This window comes from Apteryx rowi, unplaced genomic scaffold (genome assembly GCF_003343035.1).
Source record: "Apteryx rowi isolate R43461 unplaced genomic scaffold, aptRow1 scaffold_20, whole genome shotgun sequence".
NCBI lineage: Eukaryota > Metazoa > Chordata > Aves > Apterygiformes > Apterygidae > Apteryx > Apteryx rowi.
In genome coordinates, this window is record NW_020448308.1 from 540,242 (window position 1) to 566,443 (window position 26,202).

At 40.5% G+C, this 26,202-nt stretch overlaps 1 protein-coding gene and 1 long non-coding RNA gene across 3 annotated transcripts in view; one reads left to right on the plus strand and one right to left on the minus strand.

The window, feature by feature from the left end:
• Positions 1-266: 266 nt before the first annotated feature.
• Positions 267-22,827, minus strand: TAF15 (TATA-box binding protein associated factor 15). 2 transcript variants are annotated; one of them, XM_026063649.1, is made up of 16 exons: positions 22,734-22,827; positions 19,247-19,283; positions 18,054-18,102; positions 17,760-17,850; positions 17,563-17,680; positions 14,480-14,766; positions 13,566-13,680; positions 6,151-6,185; positions 5,542-5,574; positions 4,843-4,952; positions 4,146-4,275; positions 2,797-2,886; positions 1,320-1,404; positions 1,142-1,227; positions 943-1,045; positions 267-642 (listed from the first exon to the last, which is right to left on the minus strand). In XM_026063649.1, exons 1-16 carry the CDS (start codon positions 22,741-22,743, stop codon positions 603-605), a joined length of 1,419 nt encoding a protein of 472 aa, XP_025919434.1. In that variant the 5' UTR covers positions 22,744-22,827; the 3' UTR covers positions 267-602. The 2 variants fall into 2 exon arrangements, with proteins under 2 accessions (XP_025919434.1, XP_025919435.1); XM_026063650.1 differs by lacking the exons at positions 6,151-6,185; positions 17,760-17,850.
• LOC112965003 overlaps positions 22,820-26,202 on the plus strand; it is a 4,725-nt gene continuing 1,342 nt past the window's right edge. Inside the window, exons 1-2 of the long non-coding RNA XR_003253150.1 lie at positions 22,820-22,909; positions 25,234-25,356. This is a non-coding gene — a long non-coding RNA (uncharacterized LOC112965003). The remainder of the gene's footprint in view (positions 22,910-25,233; positions 25,357-26,202) is intronic.

Below are 26,202 nucleotides of genomic sequence, written 5' to 3' on the forward strand. Positions count from 1 at the left end.
AAATGCAAGCAACACAGGACTTCAGTCTCTGAGAGGAAAATTAAAAATGAGCGGGGGAATAAGACCTACTGCAAACCTGGCAGGTCTTATAGCAAGTAGGCTCTCCACCAGCTTAACTGCAGATTTTTGCAAACAGCACACAGAGCTAGGGACAAAGCAGCGGTGCACTTTCAAGCAAGACCCTATTTATTACTTAGGTCATACTACAGGAAGACAAGAAATATTGAAAGAACTATGTGCGACTGAAGTAACTGGGAAACAGTAGATTTCACAAATAAAACAATCAGCATTTATTGTTGTATTACAAAACACTTCATATTTTGGCAATATTTTACAGTTCATCCTTTTCCTTCTTGGGGCCTGTTGAAGAGGTATGTGGGGAAAAAAGAAGAGAAGATAATGTTGAAATCAAAGATTAATTTTCAATGTCTTTCTTAAAAAAAAATCCTCCCAGATTGCCCCAAATCCCTCCCACCGAAATAAAAACCTAATTTCACTCAATTCCACTATCCAAAGAGGCCATGGGTGAAGCGGCAGGCAAAACTCTGGCAATTTCACTATCGAACGCATCAAGAAGACAAACAAAACATTCACAGTGGTCTTCAGTATGGTCTGTTGCGTTGATCATTTCTGAAATCATTTCTGAAAGGGAATGAAAAAGTTATAGGGAATCCTCAAAGCAAACTAAATAATAGCCCTTTCAATCAAACATCTCGACACCTACTTCTGTGTATTCTTCCCTTTTTAAATAGCTTTATCCAACAATGCTCACAGAACACACTCACACGGCAAATTGATTCATCTTCTCCAGAAACTCCTATCTGTAATTCATGCTTTCACAGCACAGTTGTGCGCACACAAATAACACTGTTATCCCACAGTCTGTATCACTCCCACAATCTCTATTCGACACAACCAGGCAAGGAAAAAGAAACTGCTTACCTTCCTCCCATTTTACCACCATAGCCACCTCCCCGATCTCCGCCTCTGCCACCACGCCCTCGATAGCCTCTTTCTCCTCCATAGCCACCTCTCCCACGAAAATCTAGAGAGGAAAATGTAAAATCAGTACATCAGCTGGGCTTGTCAAAATGCTGCAGATGTCTTTAACACTTCACACTTTTTTTTTTTTTAAACACACCTCCTGACGGACGTGAATCTTCTGGTCTGGGCTCACCACATTGGTTGCAGGAATTCCTGCGGGCAAAGTTCATATTACCGCAGGCCCTAGAAAAGACAAGAGGATTCACCAGACTTAGTTGCTAAGAAACTCAAAGAGCACACATGAAACACCACTGCCCAATTAAAATGACACTTACGGGTTAGGACAAACCCAATCACCATTTTTGGGTTCCCCACTTCTACCCTGGAAGCCCCCACCTCTTCCATATCCACCTCGTGAACCTGTAGACAGAATTATAATCAGAATAAAGGAGGGGAAGTGTCTATGACCTATACATGAGAAACATTTATTAAGGACTGTCACTGGCTTCAGAACCCATGTGACAGAGAGACTTTCCAGGTGGAAGAAAGAGTAAGCAATTAAGGTAATCAAATCCCTACTAGGCAAGTCTTTGAAGCATAGGGACTCTGGAAGAAGCTGCTAGTGACAAGGACAAACAATTGTACTGCTGCAAAATTCATCATTCAAGGATTACTTTTTTAATGCTGGATTTACTGTTGGCTACAAGGTAGCTGGAAGATGTGGGCAAACAACAACAGATGTTTCAGCTGCCACCAAATCTCTATAGGATTCTATGTCCTGAAGTTAATGCATCTGGACAGCTGAAATACGCGTGGGCATAAAAGCAGATTTAGAATTTAGGCACACGGGGAAAAATATGAAGCAAGAATAGCACATGGTAGCCAGAGAAGTTTGCACCATCAAATATTTTCTATAAATTCTTTTTCAGCAATAAAAGGGAACTTGATCAGCTTGAATTGCCAATGGACAAATATAAATCCACTATGTGCATTAATAACATTCTGTAAAGATTTAATAATGTATAACATCAATCACATATGGCCAGAGTTAGTCACAAAACAAAAAACCTTTAAAAACACCCTGTCTGGATTAATGTCAGGATGCATCTGACACAAATGCAGAGGCAACATAGTTCCTGCATTGTGCATCCAAAAAATCAGGAACTTTCACACCAAGTGAAGTTCTTGAAAGAATCTTTTTATCATCCTCCAAAACTGCCTAACTTTAAGAACTAAGATTTGTTGACAGTCACCGTACAAAGCATGCTTCTTGTAAACTCCTGTACGATGGTAATTTATATCTAGTTGACTACTGATAAAGCTCTATCATGCAGAGTCAGGGAGTTTAATTTCTATTTAATTAAGAGACTCAGACATCCAACTGCTGCTCTAAGTTAGCAAGAGTTGGATAATTTACCTCACTTAATACCATCTGGAAACATCAGAGTATCTCAAGACTTTGCTGTAAAAAGCACACATTCACTGGGATTCACACCTGCATATGTGGAAACTTGTACAGCCTCAGAGTCACTGTTTTACTATCTCTTTATAAGCAATGATGAGACTCAAACTGGAGGGTCCAGATCATAAGAAAAGCATAAAGTCTATGTTGTGCGAAAGAGCAGATTACAGATTTCAGTTTTACTTAAGTTGGTTCTATCCCTATTACTCCCTTTAATGCCAGAATCCCAAAGGTCCATACACTTTTACAAATCACTACTACAAGATCATCTTGTTTTTTTACAAACCAGTAATAGTTAAAAAAAATATTTAACTACACAAAAAGAAGGACTCTACAGATTTTAGTCCCACCTCGACGTCCACCACCTCCACCTCCTCTCATGAATTCAGGCCTTCTAGTTGCGAAAGAAACTTTGATAACATTGCCATTGAATTCCTTTCCTGTGGAAAGACAGAAAGTGAGAGAGAGATGACTATCACTCCCAACAACATAGTGGCAAGTTCAAAAGAACAAGTGATTTGCACACACGAATTCAACACAAAGTCTCTTAAGACACAGAGATTCTGGAGTAAATCTCTTATTTTTGAAAGCACTGGCCCAAATGTGAGATGGCAACCACTAAGGTACTTACTAGCTCTTCCATAAACCAAAACATGTTTCTTTTGATTAAAATGCAATCTACAAGTTGCAATTTATTAGAGATATGGTATGAATATGTAATACAATTTTGCCATGCTCATGGACAGGTAGTTTGAATGTGTCAGAACTCTGCTTCTCCCTCCTCTAAGTCAAGCAACAAGACTTTTGTTCAAGTCAACAGCCAGTACAAAAACAAAATATTCCCAAATAAGGGAAAGACATGAACTTTTTAAATATAAAGTCTCAATGCTTCAGCAATGCAAGATTTGTCACAGAACAAACAGGACTGCATTGGTATCTAATACTGCTGTATTTGCCTTACTCTCCTAAATCAAAATCAATTTGCATTTCATTAGCAAAATATAAGCCATCAAATTGTGTGCTATGTCAGATTTTTTGTTCATTATTATTTCACCCCAAAAGCAGAGTATGAACTTTTGTTGTTGCCCAAGATTACTAAATTTCTCTGGACACACAAGGTCACTGGAGTAGGCACTTATTTTTTAAAGTTTATTATTACAATAGAGTATCACTGTGTTCCCTGCATCAGTCCTGAAGGGTTTTAGTTTATTTCTGTAATCTTCTCTCTTTCTCCACTAAATCTACAAATAAAAAAAATTGTCCTTCACTGGGTATACACAAAGCATTTGGCATAAGATGGCCCTAACCCTTGCTGAAATCTAAAGATGTTACCACAACACTAATAATATCAATACTAACATTGTAGGAAATCCTTCCTGCTGCTAACGCAGATTATAGTTCTATTGGACTGAAAAAGAAGTTACACTATCTTGAATGAGATGAACACCAACTCTCACACTTCATGCAAGGACGACCGAGGCACAGCAGCCAACCCTGTCTCATTATATATACGTTTGTGTTCTTAACGACTAACTCTTCCACCAAAAGAGAGAAAGCCAGCACACACAAAGTGCCAAGAAATAGAGGTCTTCCTAAAAAAAGAATACAGAAAGGAGCATGCAGCCCCAACGAGGTTATTGAGCTGCTTCCTCCACTGCATGTTAGATCCATGAGTAGTGAAAAGAACAGGTAATCTCACCGTCAAACCAGTCAATGGCTGCTTTAGCAGAAGGAGGATCATCAAAAGATACTGTTGCTTCTCCCTTTGGTTTGCCAGTATCCTTATCAGTATAAAGGTTTATCATAGGTTTGCCAGTCTTTTTGTTGGTCTGAAAAGAAAGGTTATTTCCTCAATATATATTCTCGGCATAGGAGGAATAATGGGAAAGCCGGTTCATGGCACAAAATTGTAACAGGTAAATATCATTAGAAAGAAGATCCTCTTTAAGTTAGACTGCAGAAATAGATGCTTTTAGTTGAAGGATACTGCCTGGCTGTCCTCCATGAAATAACGATGGGCCCAATTTGTACAAAAATTGAGGTCAAGTGCAGGAAGTCCTAATTTAGAATTGCAGAAACAGAAGAAACAGCCATAGGAACACAGAGGCTTACTTGCTGAAGTATCAGGATGGTAAAACAGGTGGGGGATTAATGTTAAGGATTATAAAGACTAAAGAACTGGAAGAGACACAAAGCAATCTAAATATCACTAGTAAGCTGGCACCACCAGCAGCTTCTTTCAAATGAGCTGTCATCTGGGAATCCAGATAAAAATATTTTCTACAACTTTTGGGGAGTCAGAGCAAGCATCTGCCTTGAATGATACCAGTACATTTCCAATACACCAGCTCCACAAGTTCTCTTCCTTCGTACCAACGATTTCTCATTTTGCATACCTTTATAATACCTATTTGTTTGAAGTAGTCTGCCACTTGATCTGTTGAAACATCCTCTCCCAGTCCTTGCACAAAGATGGTGTTGTTATCAGAGTTGTCAGACTCTGTATCTATTAAAAAATAAACTACGTTTAGCACACATCTTTGTGGTAAAAACAAAAGCAGTATTTTAAGCTCAGGTCCCTGCTGGCCAGTAGCAGACCCTTAAATCCCTAAGGAATCTTGTGTGAAACAAAAGACAAGCAGGGAGCATAATCCTGAAGTTCACATCATTAACTTCAGCAACGCATGCATAGCACTTTCAGATGCTGCAGTACATCAGAGATGGAATACATTCAACAGCTGACCAGCAGTCTGCTGCACGCTCAACTTGTCCTTGTAAACAGGACATGCAAACCCACCCGAAATATACATTTTAAATAATGTACGTTTAGCAGAAATATTATGGAAGTGAAAGTAGTTGCTTGGCTCAAGTTGACCTGAAGTTCATCAGACAAATTCTTACCCGCTGCATGAAAAAATGTCCAAAAATTCACATGCACTTTAATAAAAAAAAAAATTATTTTAAGGAAGATGAGTTTTAACTAAATTATTTTTGAGCTATGGAAATTGCAGCCATGTCCACCTTTCTAGACTTACATTTTAAAAGCAGTGACATAAGAGCTATGATCCCCCCACAGCCACTACTTGTTTTCTTACCAGCATCTGATTTCTGTCCATAATCCCTTTGACCTATGAAATGGGTTAAAAAAAAAAAAAAAAAGAAAAAGACTATTTTTAGCAAAAACATTTTCAAGTGTTTTTTTTTAAGACAAGAAAGTATTTAAACTATGTATGCAATGCATCTAAGATCTAAGACATTAACCACAGATTTAGAGAATATTTAAATTAAAATGTTCAATAGAAGACGTCTGTAGGACATTAACACGTTCTTATGTTCTTTAACTTGCAGTGTGTGGCAGTTGCCACACTGATGTTATGCTGGTGTTATCTTGCAAATGCTGGTTGTCAGATCACCAAGCAGTTTACCACAATTTTTTTTCCTCTAGTACCTTTCTAAGCAGTATTTGTAATAACAACAACAACAACAAAAAATCCGATGAATGTCACTGTCTCCACAAATTCTTTCATGCAATTTGACAAAGTAGAAATCCAGTTTATGGCTAAAAGTTTGGCTATTAAAACTCACGAACACACCAGCCTCACCAAAATTTTATAATGCTTCTAACTAGATAGTAACAAGATATTGGTGGCTTTTAGATTTATAAAGAATTTCCACTGAAACATTTTTGGATACTCGGCACTTACCACCATAATTTTTGAAGCCACCACGGTCACCACCACTGCAGAGGAAAAATTGAAGAAATGATTTCTTCCTTAAGTCTCTATGTGCTGAGCCCAAGGCTCAATCTACAGTTAACTGATCACAACTTGAGAGTTACTGTCTAGCAGCTAAAGCACCATCTCTACGTTCTCCTCACTAATTATTCGTGTTCAAAGATTAAATTACAAGAAAGTGAGTAATCTCACAGGGTGCTGCACTGGAGAAGGAGAGTCCTAAAGAGTCATTTAAGCTAACACATACACATGTCTTTTTTTCCAATACTTCCTCCCATCCCATAAGCCAAAATGGCTGCTATTATGAACCGGGCTTTAAAACAGAAACGTTCTTTTCATGAAGGTTAATGGGCTTTAATTGTAGATGTAATTGCTACTTTGGAGTAATTACTACTTTAGTACTTTCCTAGAAATAAAAAAAGCTAAAGTTAATTAATCTCCATTGTTATGCATTTAAATATGGGGAAAAATTAGCAACATCGGCCATTCTCTGAGAAAGGGTCTGTGGGGACCTACTGTACTATTAGCACTTGACATTACAGAGAAGGTGTGTGTATGTGAGCTTCAAAAGCAGAGGCCGTGAAGGTTTAATTCATTCATTCTGAAACCTGTGGCACAAAATGTAGACCAAGTTAAGAGATTACACACATCAATTTTCAAAAATTAGGAGGGGACCTGAAACAGGATGTTACGCCTCCAATTCCTATGAGCATGAAAATAAACTCTCACTCTATTAAATGTAAATGTTTGTACCAGTAGGATTTTTCACAACAGCATTTTCAATTGCATCCATGTTATGAATACAATATAATCAATATTCAAAGCCTTCAGAAAAATACAATTACTGGATATTTTAGAAAGTCAATAATCACGTCTTAGAAAGACTGTCTTGTACTGCCTTGTACAACTGCCTGCTTGCCCTTCCCCGCATGGAGAATGCAACTGCCACCTGAAAATCAGGCAAGTTCACCCATCCCCAGTCACAGCAGCTTTCACACTAGGTGGCTCAGATAAACCCAGTGTAGGCTAAATCCTCAGCTAGAGGGCTATCTCCAAACTCCAGGAATTCTGAATTGGAACGAATGAGACAGTATGAGCAGCCACTGCAGCAATGTGCTTTACAATGAGGAGTCACTCCGAGTTTTAATCCAGAATATCTGCCAGCACATCAGAACCCAAACGTGGGACAAATGCACCCCAGCAAAAGGCAATGAAAAAAATTAGGGAGTAATTTCTTTGGAACACTGTATATCTGTTTCCTGTTACAGCAAATGCAGTTACGAATGGAAGGTACAGCTTACTTAACATTGGTGAGACAAAAAAATGTCCAAAATGAGGGACAAAAGAGAAATAAGGTTTCAAGAGATATTATCAAAACTGGATTTAGAGAGTCATTTTCCCTGCATGGTCACTGATAGTCTTTCACGACAAACGTAATACTCCTTATATATACTGTCACAGAATATCACCTTTACTGGGCCTCTTCTTCAAATATTTTTTGCTGCATATTTTAAATTGCTATTCCATAGAAAACATCTGAATATTAAATGACTGAGTTGTGTACTCATATGCAATTACATTCTGCTCATTAAAGGGGTAAAATTAATGAATTTTGCATGCTATATTAGAGCTGGTCTTTATTCAAGGCTGGCTGTTTTCAAAGACTGATGATAAAACCATAACGGTGATCATAAAATAAGAAATTTTACTGTAAGTATCTTTCTGCCGCCTCCAATTCACTTCAGTTAAAGAAAACTTCATTATGACACAACGATTACCAGTAGGAAGCCTGCTTCTCTGGAATATTAACTCAGAAATAACAGATACTACAACAGTGAATACATCAATCATGCAAACATTATCCAAGTTTTCAAACCCTGGATTATGGTCCCAGCTCATCAGGACAGCATTATCCAGCACATTTACATTTTCTGATTTGAAAGTACACAGCAGCAGAGACTTAAATTAAAAAAAAAAAAGAAAAGAAAGAAAAAGAAACACAACAACCTAAAACATACAGAAAATAGTTTATGACCAACACAACCAGGATGAAGAATGTATAGAAAGTGCAGATTTTGATAGGATGCTAGGGTAAAATGTGTGCACAATGATTCTGAGATCTGATGGAGTTGGATATATATCATCTACAGGAAGTCATGGGCCAATGCCTAATTTCTAAATTTGTGCACTTTGGATGGCATATGCTAGTACAATCAACACTTTCTAATTACTCTCTCTAGAACAAGTTTTTGCCCAAAGATGCTTCAGGATGTGATCCACTGCTTAGTTTCACATGACAAACCTAACTAAAACCTGCATCAATTCTATGATAGACGAACATCTTTGCCCATTTTTAGGTCCCCTTTCACAGGCAATTTATAAAGTTAGTGTTAAACTCCTAAGAATGTGGGGCAAAGCTACCTAAGATCTCCAGAAGCTTAAACAGAGAGGTAGTAGTAAATAAGAAAAGAGGATAAGCTCACCTCTGCAGTATGTATGGAAGGTGTATAAAAACTGTAGTGCTCAAAGCAGAAGCAGATGATTATTTGTACTTACTCTCATTGAGCTTATTAGTTTTATCTCTTGGCACCTTTCCACAAATTTAGTTTTAGACTTTTAACAAAGCAAGAGAGATGTGTGGCTATGCTGCACCAAGCAAATTCAAACTCGGAAATTGGTTCCAAGCAGCTGTTTCCACAGTCTCCGATTTACCCCACACTGAGACCCCAAATGTGAGCCTCAATCACAGCAACCGAATTACCTCCCACACGACTGTGACAGAGCACGTGAAATATGTAATTGCACAGTGTTTCACAGTCTGTTGCTCTTTCAGTCTTGCACATAGACCAAATAGATGGGTCACCAGATGGAGTTTTGTGTTTTAACATCCTTTGAAACAATCATGAACAGGTAGTTAAAATTCAGCAACGCCACCACCAAAGATAATAAAATAGAAGTGACTGAACTGCAAGCAGACAGAATGTGTATGTGGCACGATTCTTAGTGATAAAATTTAACTGCCATGAAAAAATATCATTGGATGTTCTTTCTTCCTGCACTTTGTCACCCATTTAACTCCATTCGCTCTCCAGCAGGTGATGTTTCATCTGAACATTGCTTACTTCAGCTGGAATAACTTTCTAAATTAAAGGCACAGTTACTTGGAGAGTTCAATACTACAGATACAAAAGTATAGTTAAAAAAAAAAAAAGAGCAGATACTGGCAGAATAGCACTAAGAATCCAGGAACCAAATTTTAGCCTCCAACATGCATCTATGTCTCATCAAGTGTGTAGGAGTTACATGTAAGAATGTATTTTTGTGAACAAGAAAGGAGTGCTTAGGGCACCAACAAAATCACTGCCAGATGGCTTCTTCTGCTGCCTATATTTTTATTGCCTCTGTTCGTGTTTTTCCAAAGTCTATACAAGATTAAACTCAAGCCTATACATTACTAGTTGAATATTAATTGTGAACACAAACCACATGGCTGTAAAAAACATTTTCACTATGCTACAGTTTCTTGATACCACAATAGGCTAATTCCCACTCAGAACAACTAAAGTAGTAATTAAGATGCAGTAAGTAATTTTTTGCTTAAGTCTGTACCAGAAAAACCTATGGTGGGTAAAGCTGGGATTTCAATGACAAATCCTAACCCAATGGCAAATCCTTTGTTAAACTGCATCTAAGTAGTTTTACCAAAACAGAATGGATGAGCAATTCAAAGGCAAAACTTCTCCCGTTTAGTCCACACGTTCTCACAGAAGGGCAATGGCATTGGTACGGCTACTCCACTGGCTGAATGGCTTTCCCGAGATGAAAGAAAATGACCCTACTTTGTATTCCTACTGTACTTCTCACTTAGATGCTTAGCCAAAAAAATTCAGTCCCACCACCACAATGAGTAGTTAAATCCTTATTTTTCCAATAAGGAGTCTAACAAAAAAGTGACTTATTCTGCACAAGAACTTGCAAGAAGAACCAAGAGTAAAACTCTGAACTCTCAAAACCCGAAGGTACCTGCTTTCTATCTGTAAGACCTCAAAGATGAGCCTTTCCTATTATGGGTTTATAACAAAAAATGATTTTGGTTCTTGGACAAAATTGGATTTGCGAGACTATAAATTATTAAAGCTTCAAAAGGAAAAGGTGGAAAAACATTCTGCTGTTGTTTAAAGTCACAAAAGATATAGTTCAAGCCCATTAAAAAATCTGAAGAATAATTTTGAAAACCTGAAGTTACTGAGACTAAAAAGTGAACATCTGACACTTTAGAAAATCATTTTCTGTCTTAATAATTTCAGCTAAGGTATCTGAACAGTAATTTCTCAAAAGATATTTTCTTCCCACAGTGCTGCATGACTTTGCACACGCACAGAAGAAAAATGAGTGTTGCATGCGTTCACTACAGTACATATTCAAGTCATTCTAGTTTTCAAAATAACAATTCACACCTTAACATTATCAACTATGTTTTAAAATATTTTTACAAATAGTCATAGAAATTAAAACTCTCGAAATTTAAAAACGCTAATTTGGTTTTGCCCTAAAGATTCCAGGATAATTTACTGTACCTCCAGAGCGCTATGAAATGACTTGCCTGCAGAGTAAGTTTATACAGGCCACCACAAGTAGCAACAATCGTGGTAGAAAACTGAGGCTGTAGCCAAAGTCACTGTATCTCTAGCACAGGACAGCAACGAGCCAGCCCTGACGCTTGGAAAGGATGCGCTGCCCAGCGCTACAGAACAGACCAGGCGACGCAGCTGTAAGAACATCAACGACTGGGTAACATTCTTACCGCTGGACAACGAGCTGCCACAAGTTCTCCCTACTTTTAAACGTCAAGCAAAACATTTTTGTTAAAAGCTAACACAAAAGCTACACGAGCTATGATCTCAAATTAACTACTAATTTTTTGGTAATGTTAAGGAACAAGAAATGGAGCAATCCAAAACCAAGCACTGTATATTTGAGAAGTCTGTGTTTAAAATCAGCTTTTGAGTTGTCAGAACTCACCTACACATTACTTCCTAATCACCATAAAAACTGAAGCCAACATTGTTACAGCAGTACAAATAGCTGTGTAGACAAGCTTTTTAGACTGATATTTCCTGATGGCAATGGAAGTTTCATAATTTAATGTTAATATTAAAATGTGACTGAAGCAAAAAAATGAAAATGATAACTAGTTACTAGAGGTAGACCTGACATTCCAACACAAGCTGCTTTTAGGAAAAAACAAACAAAAGATACCCCAAAGAAACAAAAAATGTCCCCTGAAACCCCACATTTTCACAGTACTAAACATGATTTCTTACCTTACTGAAGTTATTTTCCCTTGATCATACAGTTTGTTATTTAACTTAACCTTCTACACTTGTCTAATAAGCACAGGACTTTGGGAAAATACATAATTCAGAAACAGAATCCTCAATCATAATTACACAGGAAGACTGAAGAAACATTTATGGCATGGTAGTTTCAGAAAAAAACTCACTGTAAAAAGCACTAAAGACTGTATCACTTAACAGAAGCAGACAGACTTCATAATAAATGTCTCTAATGCCTTCCCTCTTTGATGTATTCACCCCATTTATCTATCCACCTTCAGTCTTTTCCTTCTTTTGGATTTCAAGTGCACAGGGTACTACCATCTGCATGAACGTGGTAAAAATTTTTTCTTACATCTTGGAAAGACAGGGCAAGAGACTTTATTTTCACAGACATTTATCTTACTTTTTCTGCAAAGACAGAAGTTTGTTTCAGAGTGATAAAGTCTACCAGCAGTATGTTTTTTGAAGCTCACATTCATTCCTCTTATTAGAAATGGTTCAGCTATAAATGTTTTTTTTTTAATCCAGATTTCCTCATAGCAATATGGAAAGCCCTTGCTGACACAGAAAAGATACAATTAAAAAAAACTGTTCAGTTTTAACTGAAAAAGGATTTGGCAATTACTTAGCTACTTAAGTTTATATTATATAAAACCCAACTCACTGTAAAGGACCACAGCAAAACACTATTAATAGCCTTTTGGTAATTGTGCTACCACGTCTAATTAGAAGAAATAGGGTCCACCTATGTCATCAAAACAGCAAGCTATGAGTACAGTTTGGGACCATCTGGGGAGCAGGCAAACTTTAAATATGGTTTAAAAATAGAAATATTTTCTTTCTCATTTCAAACATACTGATCACACTGTGGACTGTGCCAAAGTAATATTAAAAAAGAACCTACACAAAGCATATTTCATTAAAAATATCTATTTATAGACATACAGCATTTGTACTTCAAAAGTAGCCAAGTCTTAACACACTGTTGGTTTGTTTCATTTAAACTTGATCAGCTGAAACAAACGGCATTGTGTATTTCCAGTTCTTCATCAGGAATTCTAGCAATAACCTAGAACAGTGCAGTGTATTAAAGGATGAGTGATGCTGACACTCTCTGAAGTGCTGAAGCGCTCACTGGTAGCTTCAATGTTCTTACTTTGCATTAATGAGCACTCTGTATATCCCTAATTGTTACCCAGAGGTACATAAAACATAGCCAATTGTAGTAGTTTATTTTTATAAGAAATAATAATGTAATTTGGCCTATTCAAACAGAATTTAAAGCAAAAGGTCTCAATCCCTCAGACCTAAGCATGTGCAGAAAATCATCTGCAAGCAGAAAATTAAACATGTGCATAAATCTTAACAGAACAGGGCCTAAGGCAGTGGTAGAATGGGTAACAGTAATGTAAGGATTTAAAACCTACCTAAAACAAATGGGTTTAGACTGACAGCTAAACCAACAATAAAAACTGCATTTAAAAGGAATTTTAAACTACAGAAAAAAAGTAAAGAACAAGTAATGTTAATACAGCAAATCAAGAGTTTAACTTTATGATAAAAAAAGGAATTCTTTAGGAAGCAGAAAGATAATTAGCCAACCTTGGCATAATTATTGTTATCATACTCAAAATACTTCCCTGCCAAAAGGTTAGCTACCTTAGCTATGCATTTTATTAAGCTTTCTCAACCCCTGGTTGGGGTTTTTGTCATTAGAAACAAATTTTTAGAGGTTTTACAATATTTTATTTCAAGGGATGGACTCTTAACATTTTTTGTATTACAACTCACATAAGTAAAATGCAGCTATATGTCATAATAATCAAGTGCTTTGGCCTCAATCTATCTGAATGTAAAAGCTTTTCCTGAGTAAAATCCATTTCTATGCAGTGCAGGAGTTTAATTTTAGAAAACAACTACCTTCCATTTTCCGAACTCTAAATCTAAACCACATTAGGAAAAGGCATATAATAAACACAAATTAAAAATAGCTAAATAATATGATACAAAGGAAAAAACTGCAGGCACTGGAATGAGATCACTTACCTATATCCAGACATATGACCTCTTCCATCCATGTCATATCCCCCTCTACCTCCTCCCTGTGACCCGCCATATCCTCTATTATCTTCTCCATACCTACTCTTTTCACGACGATCATCTGGAAAAAAAAAAAAAAATGCAAAATTTGATGTTGCTTAAGTTTGCCATTTAAATCTGGAAGCCATCAATTTTTAAGCATCTCCTTTACATTATCTACTCCAGAAAGTAACAGGGCAAAGTTTGGCTTTGCTCCAGTTATCTCCCTTGGTTTCCAGGGCCACGATGTATCTCAGAATGCAAGTACTTTCACAGTTTCATTACACTGCATTTTCCAAATATTAAACCCATACTGTCCAAAATACAGTTTTCATTCTACTCCGATACAGCCTTCTCAGTTTGTATTGACAAAAAAGATCACTGAAGATAGAACAAGGATACAGAGCGTGGGCCCTGCCACTTTTATAAAGTGGATGAGGAAAAGGGGTAGATCTTAGAAACTTCCCATTTCCTTCTATCTTAGGATTCACCTATATGGTAAAGCTGGAACATGAAGTGCAAAACTTCTTCACAGTTGAGCAAGACATGCCACCTTCATGCAGAAAGAAGGTCCAAAATAGCTTAGAAGAAAATTCCATCCAGAAACTGCAGAACTCCAGTGATGTCAGTTCTGCAAAGCTGCCTCCCACAAATGCCACCACAACAATTCTGGGGCTCTGACTGCTTTTCAACTCTGCATAATGTTTTGAAAATCTCAACAAACAAAACATTCCCCCAAATCATAAACATGGAAAAAGAGCTTTATCTATTCATTAAATAATCTGTTCAGGGGAGGAAGCACGACTTTTTCATGGTGTAAAACATCATCTGTTTCTGCTCAGTTTTACTAGCCAATACTGAATTCACCCTGTGAGCTTTACCTTGGCTGTTGTGGCTATAGCCTCCCTTCTGAGACTGGTAGGATGGCTGAGAATGGCCGTATGAGCTTTGGTGCTGGTTATAGCCTGACTTTTGGTCATATGAGCTCTGGTGGCCATAGCCCGACTGCTGGTCATACGAGCCCTGGTGGCCATAGCCTGACTGCTGGTCATATGAGCTTGACTGCTGGTCATAAGAGTCTTGGTTTTGTCCATAGCTTGACTGCTGGTCAAAAGAGCTTTGGTGCTGACCATAGTTTGACTTTTGTTCATAAGAAGAGCCTCTTCCACTTAAAATAAACAGAATTTGTATTAATAGCTAAATGTTCACAGAACAGAGAGCAAAATAACGGTTGAAAACACATGACATTAGGAGGAACTGTGACTAGGAAATTTTACCAAACTTTACTGGCTTATCTATATAAAAATACTATATGTATCATCTCTGCTAGGATATATCTGGCTCCTGATAAAAGCAAGGCAGCAAACTGTATGTTACCATCTCTTCCAAAACATCCTCAATTTCAACTGCACATGTAACTTAACAGCAGCACTCCTCTTTACACATCCCACTACAATGCTTGCTTCTCCCCTCTCCCCGGTAGTGTGACAGTGACTGTTGCTTAGCCTGTAACCTGCTAAACTCCAAATCCTTTTCTACAGAACTGCAAGGAAGACACCTGCTGCTCATGTGGTATCGTGCAGTTGATAATTCCAGCCTCCAAAAAACCTTTGCATTCACTGAATTGCCATTTATTTTTTCCAGACATTTTACCATTTTGCCAAGATCGTTTCTAACTCTAATGATATCTGCTATATATTTGCAGTTCTTTCCGCTTTGGTGCCATCTGCATATACTATCACACCAACTTTCATCAGAAACATTGACAATATCAAATCAGGGATACTCCAACTCAATGCACCTCTACATTCTGAGAGGGAGTCACCACTTACTCTTCTCTGACTACAGTTACCCCATCAATTTTATACCAGCCACGAAGAAATTTCATCTAGACTATACTTCCCTAGGCTGTTTACTAATTCAGCATGCAAAGTGGAAACAAAACTATTTTGAAAATCTAGATATATGAGAACTGTTGCTCCTCTAGGCTCCAGTTGGGCTACCCTTTCACAGAAGGAAATTAGATAGATTTAAGGAACAAATCACATCCAGGAAACAGTGGCCATTATTCATCCCCTTATTTTCTGCATAGGTGCTCAGTTGCAGTTTAACTGTATTATTTTTTCAAGAATTGAAATTAATCACTGGCCTCTGACACCTTTTCTTCTCCTCGTCCTCCCTTCCCCCATCCCTTTTTCAGAAGATTAGACATTCCATTGGCCATTCTCCAGCCTCTGGCAATCTTACTTGTTCCCCAAAAAGTCTCAGAAAAGGAATTCTAAGAGCCTAAGGAAAGCTTTAGCCAGCTCTTCAGAGCACTCTAGGATGAAGTCCATCTGAAAATAACCTGTTCATTTAAATACCATCTAATCTGCTCTCTCCCAGTTCTAACCTGGGTCTTACCTTTAACATAACCAATCCCAGTGACAAAGAGATTGCTAAGATTTTTGTTTGTATCTTCACTTCAAAAAAGGTCAGCTCCATTATGGCCTTTTCCAAATCACTGATGACAGGAACCATCACTGAGAGCATCCACTATTTGCTGTTTTTTCTTCCTCCCCTCAGGATGTGAAAGATACTATTTTGTGACCATCCCCTTCAAAGTTGCTACCATTTTCAATTTCTCACTTTCTCTTTACTTGTTATAACTGTGCATAGGAAAGTCTTCCTGCAATTTCTTTAAAAAGAACTTGCTGGAGAATCTACGCCCTATTGCACTGTTTTCCACTGCCTGTCTAGGTAGTTAAAATATTACACTACTTCCCAGTCCTGTACTTTGTACAACCCTAATAAATGTTCAAAAAACAAAGCAAAACAAAACAAAGCTTAACCACGAATCTGCCTTGTTTAGGGATACAAAACAGACACTCAGAATGCTAGTTCCTGCTGTTGACAGGTCAGGATATTACTTGTTTATATTAATATGTTTTGCAATAACAACAGTACAAGCAGAAACCAAGTAAAGGTTTGCTGAAGTCCTGCTAAAGTTTTATTAGCTTTCAAAACAGAGCAAGAATATTTGGACCTTGGACACAAGAATGAGGTAAGTACCTGACAGTTTATTTTAAACAGGTCACATGATCCTCATTAAGAAGTAACCTTGGAGTACATACATGTAAAAGTTTATAAATGAGAAAATAAATGTCCTCTAGCATCAAGTACCCTTATAAGGCATTAAGGGAAGTCTGGCTGTATTTTCCAAGATACTTTCAAAGTTGTATCATGAATCTACCTGAGACTGATTTAAGTACCACATCATGCAACGAAAGTAAGATATATTTAAGATGGTGTAGAGTACCTAACCAATGACTGTAGTATACATATGTACATTTAAGTTACTGATGCAGAGATAAAACTGTGGGGTTTTGAGAATCCTATTTAGTTGGGAAAAAAAGATAACTTTCTCAAATGATATTTCTGAATCCTTTCTCTTCTTTCGACCAAGAAAAGGCATTCTAAGTCATAGAGAAAGTCTGCAAATCTAAGAACAGCTAAGAATCTCCTCGCTTAAAGTATATATGAAGTTAATAAAGAGTATTAGAAGTTTATATACCTTATCGCTTTTATTGTCAAAGGTCACAATTTTTCCTATTGTAATTTCAGGCAACTGTTTAAAAGAATATTATCTAATTAAAGAATGGATATCTACTTGAGTTGTCTTAATCAAAATACTACATAGCAAGTTCTTTCTTCATTGTAGTCATTATCCAAAGACTTTCTAAAGTTTCTCTTCCAATACATTCCTGACTTCAAAACAGCTGCACCCATTCTTCTCATATAAAGAAGTATTCTTCCCCTCCCTCCTGTTCTTTCAGACATTAAAGAGCTCTCAGAGTGGGAGTTCTGGGTAGTTGGGGACTTCTTTTTAAAGCAAATATACCAGGAAACTTATTACAGTTGTAGTTAAGAATGTACAATTGCTAGACAGTATTTTAAATAGCTATCGTTAACTCAGCTTACTTACCCTCTAGATGATCCTTTCTGTTGCCCCTGACTGCCATAAGACTGCTGGTTGTATGAACTCTGATTTTGATTTTCATAACCGGATTCATCATCATATCCCTCAGAATCTTGTCCATAACCTAGAAATTGAACAAGAAATTTTTTTAGTAAATATTCACCTTTTAATTACTGCCAATAAATGTAACAAGCTAGCCAAACCTGTTTGATTTTGTCCATAGTTCCCATGATAGCTTCCATAATTCTGTCCATAAGAGGAATTGTCTCCACTTTGCCCATAACTAGAATATCCCTGTAATTTAAAGAACATACTCAAATAAGGATAATTTCCACTGCAGATAATGACAGTTTTCCTTCTCTAGACCTGGAATGACACCACTTCAAACTCCAAACAGCTGAAAATGGACTTCTTCCCAGCGCAGACATAGTCACCCAGGAACAAGCTTTTACTCAGGAGCAGCTGCTTCAAAAGATACAATGGTTTTTTCAACTTACCTGTGTTTGTCCATAACTTTGACTGCCCTGACTGCCATATGAGGAATAGCTGTAAGAGAAATATGCATTTAGTAAGCTGTTGCAGTGTACTTCATGTGAATTACAAAAAAAAAGTATTTTTGCTGTTATTTTGTCTCTTTTCATTCCAATATAGCTGTTTAATCTGAGTATGGCGTTTGGAGGCATATTAGAAATATCTCAATAAATTAATGGTTACCATAGTCGACTGACAAAAGCCATTAGAGAAAGGCTTAACTTAAGCTCTGTTTCAAGTGCATATTTAAAATGTGTGAAAGTTGGGGCTTACTGTAAGTTGCCAGAATTCATCAAGATCAAAGAAAACTCTATCATAGGAATCCAAGGCATTTTAAGTTTTTCAGTATATTCTTACAGAAGTTCATTTTATTTTAATCAATTACTGTTAAAACAGTACTTGTTGGACTACTCAACAGTAACATCATCATCAAAAACTGCGCTGGCTTTAGATTGTACTTAGTTGTTATTCTGCTACTTTAATAGTTCACAAACTTACAGAAGAACCATGTACTGAAACTGATATCATACTCAGATATAAACTCAAATTATGTACTGTTATATGCATATAACCTTACGACTTTCATTAACACATTATTATTAATGATTTTCAGACTTCCATAAAAACATATTTAGTTAAAGCTACAGTTTTGCTCTACTGATGAAAGCAAAAAAACCTCCAAACGTGCAGCTATTCTATAATTTATAATTTCACAATTCTGAACAGTTATCAGAGTTTTCTTCTTTAAAAAAAAATCCCTCTGATCTATGTAAAAAGAGAAATTTACATCTATTTCACCATCAACTTGACACTTGTATAACCTTTGACTAAAACCTCAGCCAATAACTTAAGGCAGTCATACGGAACATACTTCTCTATATTCATGACACTTTCCACAAATCATTTTTCAAAAGTTCTTACTATAAAAGATGGTGTTCTGATTTCAATCTGCCTACTTTCTTCCCTTCAGAAATATTCACTCTTTCCTGTTTCGTAAAACTTCCTAAGGGCTCACAGCAGCAAGGTTTCTGTACCTATAACTCCAAAAATGTATCATCACCATTTCAGGCCCAAAGACTCAAATATCATGCTAGGAATCCTAAATTGCCTTTTATCTTGCACTTTTAATTGCCAACAACAACAAAACCCCCACACATACCTCTGCTGGCCTCCAGACTGACTGTAACTTCCAGAATCTAGAAAAAGAAGTAAGTCAATTAACATTTTATTCCTCTGCTTACTGTAAGTGAAAGAAACTGGGGGTGGGGTGGGGGGGTCAATACATTGTATAATGGATTTACTTTCCCTGTAGAACCAGGCAACTTCCTCTTTGCTAACAGACAAGGAAATACTAAGAATGGGAGAACAGGAGCTCAGAAGCACAAGTCGGGTGGGGGACAACTTTTAATCTTTTTTCTTCTAGTATCTGAATTCTACTTTCACGGTGTCTCTTCAAATACCAGGGACTGCACAACCCCCTCTAATGACTATTGAATACAGTACCATCATCAATGAGCAGAACGCAGCAGCTTAATTAATCAGGCAAAGCTAAGTAGGTCAGTACTAACTGAACCCCTTTTCAGGATGCGATGAGAGACTCTGCCTAGCAAAAGGGTATAGACACAGAGAGAATTTGGTGATATAAAATCAGGGATGGAGGAACCATGACATTTCCCATATTCTATCATCTTGTAAAACCAGAAACACTACCAGTAGCTCAAACCATGCAACAATGTTTTGAAAATTCCTTTACACACAAGTTGTCCAAACAGAAATTATGACTATTATTCCCAATTAATGTAGATATCACTTATCACAGAAGCTGATTCTTGAAAGACAAGCACACTGGAAGAATGTGGATTTCAAAATAGCAACTCAAGGAAAAATCACTGAAATTAAATTTGACTTGTATTTAACATGGCACATCTAATTTGTAAAAGGTATTGGCATTAGGAAAAACATACATTCCCATCTCCTGGTCAAAAACCAAACACTCTTCTTTCTCTACCAGCTTCACTAGTACTGTCATTCAGGATAACAGCCTTGCAATTTTTCCTTTCTTTTCAAACCCTTCAAGCATTTGTACAGATATTGCAATACCACAGTCTAAAAATCTGCCAAGAACAACTCTTTGTTTTCCTCCCCGATTGCAGTCTTTCCCCCGCTCTTTGCATAAATCTAAGCCCTACCCCTAGAACTGACTAAAAAGCTGAAACTTGTAGTGTATGATAAATGTCATAAACTATAAATAAACAGACTACAACCCTTTTCCAATCAAAACAGTTATCACATCGCTCCAAGCCTGTTCATTATACATCCTTCATTCTGCTTATAATTCCAATCCTTCCGGTACTTACACACACATTTAAACACGTGCATATGTATTTTCCAAGATCAAGATCTCACCTACGCTATTCACACATGAAGCAGTGTTTTTAACTTTTCTGAAGTATCTCTTCAAGGCAATAAAAAGTATCAAGTTTCACATTCTATAAGACAAACGTTTACCAAAACCTAAGGTCCGAAGAAAGGTTTTATTAATTTCACATGTCCTACAAAAAGGTTTCATTCAGATGTGAAACACTCTTTTCCTTTTGCACTGCTACACAAATATTTCATTGCAGTACTACTACATAATGAAAAGCAAGAGAAAAAAAACCTTTAAAAATGCAACTCAAATGTTCATTGATTTTAGCAAGGTAAAGGTCAACTTTTTAACACTATTTCAATTTTAATGATCATAAAGATTACTGTTAAATAGGTAACAAACATTTTAAAATGATTGTTTCACTCTGAAATTTATATCCCATTAATGTTGTTAGTTAAAGCAAAGAATACTAATGGTGTTTCAGAAAGAATTCTTGAATAAGGATGTAATTAGCTATAATTTAAAGGACTACATTTGATTCTTTAGCTTCTCATTTACAAACTTCTATCAAAACACAAAATTTTGGAAAAAGTTTGAAAGCAACCAGATAAGGAGCATGTGAAATATAAATACATGGAATCACAGGAATTTCTTCTATTTATACATTTTTCTACATGCTGAGTATCCTTTCTTGGACTGCTCAAGTCTACAAACTTCTGATAGGATTTATTTTGGTGGGCTTAAAATGGACAAGAGTCTGCAAGTGCTTCTGGAACAACAGATAGTTTATTCTGGAAATTCCTGGATATGCGGTCATTTTTTCTGAACCTGAAAAAAGTTCTTGGAAAAAATTCCTGCAAAAGGAAGCAAGTGGGGCATTGCAGACTAGTCATTTTGCACAGCTCTGGAACTATAGTTCTCTTAAGATAGAAGAATCTGTTGTGTATGCTTCAAAACTGAAGTTCTTATATAAGCTAGCAGTATTTCTTCTATACTATTCTTAACAGAAAAAGAATCTCATGATTGAGCATCACCACAGAGAAAAAACAGAGGACACATTCTCAGGTGCTTGACTGATAAATACTTGAGATTTGGAAAAAAAGTGTTTTTAGTTTACTGCCAAAATGTACTCATTTGGTAGTAGATGTCATGGTTCGAAATAATTTTACAGTCCTTTTAGAAATGTTTTCTTCTGATTGCGAAGAACTGTTCTTTGCCTTAAAGTAGCCCTTTAACATACCTTTTTTTTTATTATTGTTTGTATAGTCTCTGTCATTTATACACCATGAGCTGAGAGAACACTAAAATAGCTCAATCCTAACAAACCACAGCTTGCTTCACAAAGCACCTACAGCCCTGGAATTTCCGCTCCCATTCAGGGCCATGCTATCTATCCCCGGCTTCGCACGGGCACCACTGCTCCCGGGACTGAAACACTCTCACCTCGGAGGAGATGAAAGAAAGGCATTACGATGCGCTCGTGGAAGCCCCGCGGAAAGCTGAGCTCCATAAAGCCAGCAAACACATTGCCTCCACACTCAACTAAAGGCCTCCACTGAGAAAAGAAGCATTTGTAGCTGCATCGCAGGGGGTGAGGCTGTCCATCTCGCCACGCCGGGGAGCTCCGAGGGGCTCCGCAGCCGAAAGATGACCACGCAGCTGCTGCATCTGACGTGGGGAGGCCAGCGCAGGCCCCCCCACTGGGGGAGGCAGGGGCCCGGCCCACGCTGGGGGGGCACAGACCAGGCTTGGTGGGTGGGGGAGGGCTCGGACCACACTGGCGCAGGGGGGTGCTCAGACCATGCTTGTTGGGGGGCACATCACAAGCTGGGGGGGGGAGGGGGCACAGCCCACGCAGCACCTGGGCAGGGGAGGGGGCTGAAGGAGGGCCACGCCCCTTTATGACACCGAGGGGGCGTGGCCGGCCTGCCCCAGCACCCCGGGGAGAAGGGGCGTGGCCGGGGCGGCCCGGCAGAGAAGGGCGGGGCCCCGCGGGGAGAGGGCGTGGCGCCGGCGCGCCATCGGAGGGGGCGTGGCTCCCCTCCCCCGTCCCCGCCGGCGGGACAGCACGAGACCAGGCGGCGACGCGGGGGAGGGGAAGGGGGGCCGCGCCCCCCCCCACCCCCCTAACATGGCCGCGGCCGGGTTCTTTTCCACCTGCGCCACACGGCGCCCGCCTGGGCGCGCGCGCGCGCGCCCACCACCCCCCGCCCGCGCTCCGCGGCGGCGGGAGGCAGAGCCGCTGCCACCTCAGGCCCTGGGGGCCGGAAGCACCTACCCGAAGCCATAGCGGCGGCCTCCGCTGCCGGGCACCGGGCTGAAGGGGCAGGACCAAGCGCCGCGCCGGCCGCGCGCACACTGAGGCACCCGCAGCTCGCGCGGACTGCGGGGCCGGGCAGCCAATCCGCGAGCGCGGCGCCTACCACCCGCCCGCCGGCGGCGGGGGAGATCAGGGTAAGAACCGTACCAACTCGCCGCGGCCGGAGGAGGGGCGGTGCCGGGCGGGACTGTACCAAGGCGCGCGGTCGAGAGGGGGCGCCGCGCGGATGGGGCTGTGCCACTGCGGCGGGGGGGGCAGCGGGGTGCTCGGCGCTGTACGTGCGGGGTGCGGGCCCCGCGGCTCGCTCTGGCGGGGCCGGGCTCCTCCGGGCCCTGCCGCGGCCCCCGGCGGAAGGAGCCTCGCGCCAAGGCAGGCCGCGGAGCACGGGGCTGGGCCGGCTGCTCGACGCCCCAGGGTGTGAAGCACTGAGCTGCCCTCAAACAGCAGCACCTCGAGGCGGGGGCTTAGTCCTGTGGAGTGCTGTAACGCTGCGGGAAGCACAAGGAGCCCGAGGTCGCCCAGCTGCCGGAGCCGAGCAGCGCCGCGTTTCAGGATGGGGGAGAGGCCGCGCGCTGTGAAGGGGCGCTTTACCTCCCCTCGCCTGCGCGCAGCCCTCTCGTCCGCTGGGCGCGTCGTGGGGTTCGGTGTTTGCTCGTGCTTTTCTTTCGGGGCACGTTAACAGCTTGCGGAGTGCTGTCTCTCGCTGAGACACGCGGCTTAGCACATGTGTTTTCCGAGGCTGAAGAGAGGCTGAGAATCACAATGTGTAAATTAGAAGATTAAGTGAGTTCAACTAAATAAATATGCAGGACATGCTCGGAAACCATGCTGCCGTGCTGAAAGGGAACGGGGCAGGCTGGTAACCGGATCAAATTAAAGCAGACTTTATTGACTTGAAGTGACACGAGGTCTGCTAAAATAGAGAGCAAACATGGAGCCTCTGCTAGCCATCACGCCTCGAGGAAGGAGGGACAGTCACAGCTCACGCTTTAGTGCCCAGTGCAGGAAATATCCGTCTGGGCTGAGTGTTAGAGAACGACGGGGCTGGGGCGTCAGGGGATGTGTGCTGAGGGGCTGCAGCTGGGGCACTGGCTGTTGCTTTCTTGTGAAATGAGACTTGCTCTTGCTTTGAAGGAGCTGACATGTGAAAACAGTGGGGAAAATTGCCTGGGTTTCGAATTTGCATCAACTAGTAGCTGAGAGCTGCTGTGCTTTCTCTGAAGCACAGCTGCAGACAGCTTCTGTCTGGGAAAATATCAGAGGCAACCCGTTCTGCAGGACTGGTTGTTCGGCTTTGTTTTCCTGTAATGTGTGCTTTGGGGCAGGACAGGATCTGAAATCCCCCAAATACAAATGTTTTGCTTTATAAACCCGGCACCCAATTCTCTGTTCTATCCTTTGTGCTGCTAGTCACTCTGGTGTGAAATGGTCCTGTTTAGACAAGGTTTTGCTGAGGCTTCTGCTGCTGGTGGTATCAGCCTTGTTCCAGCTCTTCTGACTGTCCAAAACCTGTTACAGGTGCAAGCAGGTCTCTTCCACTCATAAATCCTGGGAGCCGAATAAGGGTGACTACGTCATGCTGGGGGCTTCTCTGATGCTAAGAGACAGAGGAAAACAAAATTAGGCTCCGATTTTATAGCTACAGGCAATATCTTTCAAACCTTTTAGATGTCAGCTGCATCACCATGTGCAGTATTTGGGCTTGAGTCATTTCAGAATTGCTAATGGGATTTCCAAAGAGAATTTGTCAGCCTGTCAGACTTCATAGTGCCTGGGAAAATTGTCACTGTGCTTCACATTGCGTGCAGCCAGGAAAGGAGATGAGATGTTGATTAAGGCTGAATTAAAGAAAACGTCCAAAATCTGTGCCTTTATCTTCTGTTCTAGATTAGCTGTTATTTTGCATGTAATGTAATGTCGCTATTGCTGTCGCCTTGCCCCCCTCAACCTGCCCTTCCAGGGCTGAGTACATCAGCATTTAAAAGACCATGGCTATGATTTGATTTAGCTTTGGGATAGTAATGTTCCTCACGGATGGAACAGCAACAGATACAGGGCTTCTAGACCCCTGCAGAGGGAGCAAAGGGCACAAGGGTATCTGTGCCGCTTTGCTGCTGTACATTCCTCACAGACAGTTCAGTCTAACTTTCAGCCACGGATTTGGAGCAGGAATGAGACTTCAGACCAACCTTTTGGTGTATTTAAAGGCTGGTAATGGGATTTTGTAAGATAAAAAGAAAAGCTAAAGAAAACCCATCTTTGCCAGAGCGATACTTCAAAAAGCTAAATATTGACTTGGAGAAGAACCCTTTCTGAGATACGGGATGATGATCTTGGGAACCACAGGGAATACATTAAAACTGAGAAATTGTTTCAAAAATGAAATTTAGTCAGAAAAATAAAGCAACTTTGATTATTTAATCTGAGTGTCTTCTAAAAGTCACATTTATTGTTTCAGATCTGCTGGCTTCTTGGAAGGGTTAGAGAGGATGTTTAGAAAGTTACCCTGAAATAGAGTTGCGTGCTTTCTGTGCAGTGTGTCTGTGCATTCATCAGCATTGAAAGAGGAACAGAGGAAACGGTGAGTATTGTGAGATTTTAGCGCTTTTTTTTCCCCCTTTTTTTTTTTTTTTCTTCTCCTTCCCAACAGCAATTGAAGAGAGACAGGCAGAAAGCTTTGCCTGTTTTTTCTGCCTGTCTCGGTTTCTCCTTGGAAAACTTAATCTCACCCAAACCCAGTGCAGTCTTCAGCACTGTTAGCCTCAGCATGTCTGTGACCACCTGGGAGCTTTGCACAAAGGCCCTTGCTGCTCCCTGTGGGATGCGTTTAGGGGATTAGGGCAGATTTCAAACAATGGCAGCAGCAGGACAAAGGAGATGGGGAGATCTTTACCCAGCCTGGAGCCTCCGGGAACCTTTGGACCCCTCGGAGGATGAAGGGCTTATTTACAAATGGAGACCAGCCTAACTGAGACAAAGAGACGAGCTTACGCGTGTGTTTGTGCACCGACACAACGCTGCGGTGCCCCCGAGCGCTTAGAACAGACTCGGGGAGGAAAACTCCTGCGCTCTGCAGTCCCTTGGCTACCAGGCCGCCCCGCTTGGAGCCGCGGAGGGGAAGCGCTGCGGCAGCCTCCCTGCCCCGCTCCTGCCCCTTCCCCGGCTGCTGCGCGGAAGCAGAGGGGATGCCGGGAGCCCCCCGCCTTCTCCTTGCGCCCCGCCTGGGCGGGACCGCGCTGCTCTGTCTTCGGCCCCGAGCTGCTGACCGGCGCCCGAGGCCGTTTGACACCGGCCTTGCCGCTGGAAAACGGCGGGGGGGGATATGGCCCTCGCCCGTCGCCATGGTAACCGGAGGGCGCCGCCGCGCCTCCCGTTGCCGCGGCGACGCGACCAGGCCTTCCGGTGCCCGCCGGAAGCGGGGCGCCGC